We start from the raw sequence: 2,500 nt of genomic DNA on the forward strand, positions 1-2,500 counted from the left end.
TATTATTATTATTATTATTATTATTATTATTATTATTATTATTATTATTATTATTATTATTTATTATTATTATATTATTATTATTTTATTATTATTATTATTATTATTATTATATTATTATATTATTATATTATTATTATTTTATTTTTGTATTATGCAAGCTAATATTATTGAGTTATTTATTCCTCTGTCTATTTTTATCTATTTATTCGTTAAATATTCTTTCCATCTCTTTGCTTCTAATTCTTAGCTGGGATATGGATCTGACAACGAACGCCTCATTGTTGTAACAAAGAGAAAATACCAGCAGTGTTTTAACACCTCCATATCCTCCTATATGGTGTGGCACTCCCAGAGTTTTGACGATCACTCGGACAACATTGTACAGGTCTTTACGGTGAGTCAGTTGGAAAGACAGAGAAAAAAAAACCCTTCAGAGCCATTAGGCCCATAGAGCCGGAGTTTATCCCGGTTTCTATATCGTGAAACGGACAATAGTAATTGCTTGCTACCCTTTGAATGGATAGGACGCCAGCCTATCTCAAAGTACATTCCGCCAGATCAGTGAAAAAATCTCGACTGCATCCGCGCGTGGTGTGATGCCGGTCCTTTTGTGTGTGAATCGAGTGCTCTACCAACTGAGCTATCGATATAGATCTGACATGGAGCCATTAGATCCGTGGAGTCTGGGTTTATCAGTGTACCTTGTAAAGTTATGACCTGATACTGTATCCATCGTTATGTTATAGCCTGATACTGAAATCCAAAAGGACTGGCATTTTGACGTCATTTTTTGGTCAGTATCAGGCCATAACTTTACGAAGGCCACGCTGATACTGACCAAAAATATGACGTCAAAATGCCAGTCTTTTGCGACAAAAGAAATCAAATTGTGAGTTGTATTCAATAGTTCAACCAATGAAATAACTTGTTTCCATGAGCTCTACTAACGACAACTCACTAGGCGGTGCAAAAACCCAAATAATGACGTCAAACTGCCAGTCCTTTTGGATTTCAATATCAGGCTATAACACAACGATGGCTACGGTTTATCCCAGTTTCTCTCTAATTGAGCTTTTTTACAACGCAATATCCACTGAACGTGCTCAAAGCGCTTTACAAGGGGTCCGTGGCCAACATCAATACTTAACATGAAGAACGAGACATGACACTTATTAGGCGATATTACAATTTATTTTCTCCGACAGAGACAACGCTGTAAACAACAAGGTACCCATTTTACCCCTGAATACGGCGAGAGAATGTGAGTAAAGAGCCTTCTCCAAGTAAACTATGCGCCGAGCGAGGCTCGAACCCAGGACCTTCCAGTCCGAAAGCGAGTGTCATACCTCATCGCATGAAACGGACAATAGCAATTACTTGCGACCCTATCGCCAGCCTATTGCAAATTACTTTCCGCCGGGGGGGGGTGGGGGGGTGTTTGTATTGTGATATGTTTGCTAAGCATGTCATTGTTTACATTATGACGACTGTCCAAGGCCAGGGGCCCCTTGTAATGCGCTTTGAGCACGTTTAGTGGATATTGCACTGTATATAAAGCTCACTTAATTTAAAAAATTAATTTTTAATTAATTAATTAATTATTTAAGTGTCTATAGATAGTATGCGTTTGGCTCAGAAGCTCACAACATTGCCATCCGGAAGTATAACGGACCAACACACAAAACTATGTGTAATCTTGAACGTTTATAGTTTGTTTAATCGTGGCCATTGTAAAGTTGTAGCCCGACACTGTTCAAAAAAATGACGTTAAAATGCCAGTCTTTTGCCACAAAAGAAAACAAATCGTGAGTTGTATTCATTACTTCAACTAATGAAATAACTTGTTTCCATGAGCTCTACTTACAACTCACTAGACGCTAAACAAACCAAAAAAAAATGACGTCAAATTGCCAGTCCAAGAAGGTTCTTGTGTCAGGCTATAGATAGAATGCGGTTGGCCAAGGAGTTCACAACATTGCCATCCGGAAGTATAACGGGCCAACACACAAACTCTGTGTAACCATGAACTTTTATAGTCTGGTTAATACAGTTTAGTGAGAACAACTCACAAACGCGGATGGCAAAAACAATAACAAAGGCCCGAGTGACGTCATCTTCGAACTATCTATAGATAGTATGAAGCTGACGTCACTCAGGTCTTTGTTATTGTTTTTTTTTTTGCCATCCGCGTTTATGAGTAATTCTCACTAAACTGTATTAACCTGACAAAAAAAGCTCAAGGTTACACATAGTTTTGTGTGTTTGTCCATTATACTTCCGGATGGCAATGTTGTGAGCTTCTTAGCCAAGTGCATACTATCTATATTATGTTAACGATGGCTACAATTTAATACAGTTTAGTGAGAATTACTCATCAATGGATGGCAAAAAACAATAACAAAGACGGGAGTGAGGTCATCTTCGTTCTATCTATAATAACAATATATAGGGAATGAGATTAGCGGAAGAGTAGCATCCCTTGATTGGACGTCACAAG

The 2,500-nt window shown here is 37.7% G+C and overlaps 1 protein-coding gene across 1 annotated transcript in view; it reads left to right on the forward strand.

The window, feature by feature from the left end:
• LOC144970513 (uncharacterized) overlaps nt 1-2,500 on the forward strand; it is a 76,718-nt gene that overhangs the window by 40,628 nt on the left and 33,590 nt on the right. The window contains exon 10 of the mRNA XM_078910235.1: nt 251-397. Coding sequence (XP_078766361.1) covers nt 251-397 — 147 coding nt within the window. The remainder of the gene's footprint in view (nt 1-250; nt 398-2,500) is intronic.

This window comes from Berghia stephanieae, chromosome 4 (genome assembly GCF_034508935.2).
Source record: "Berghia stephanieae isolate SIO BIC M18660-M18661 chromosome 4, UCSD_Bste_1.3, whole genome shotgun sequence".
NCBI lineage: Eukaryota > Metazoa > Mollusca > Gastropoda > Nudibranchia > Aeolidiidae > Berghia > Berghia stephanieae.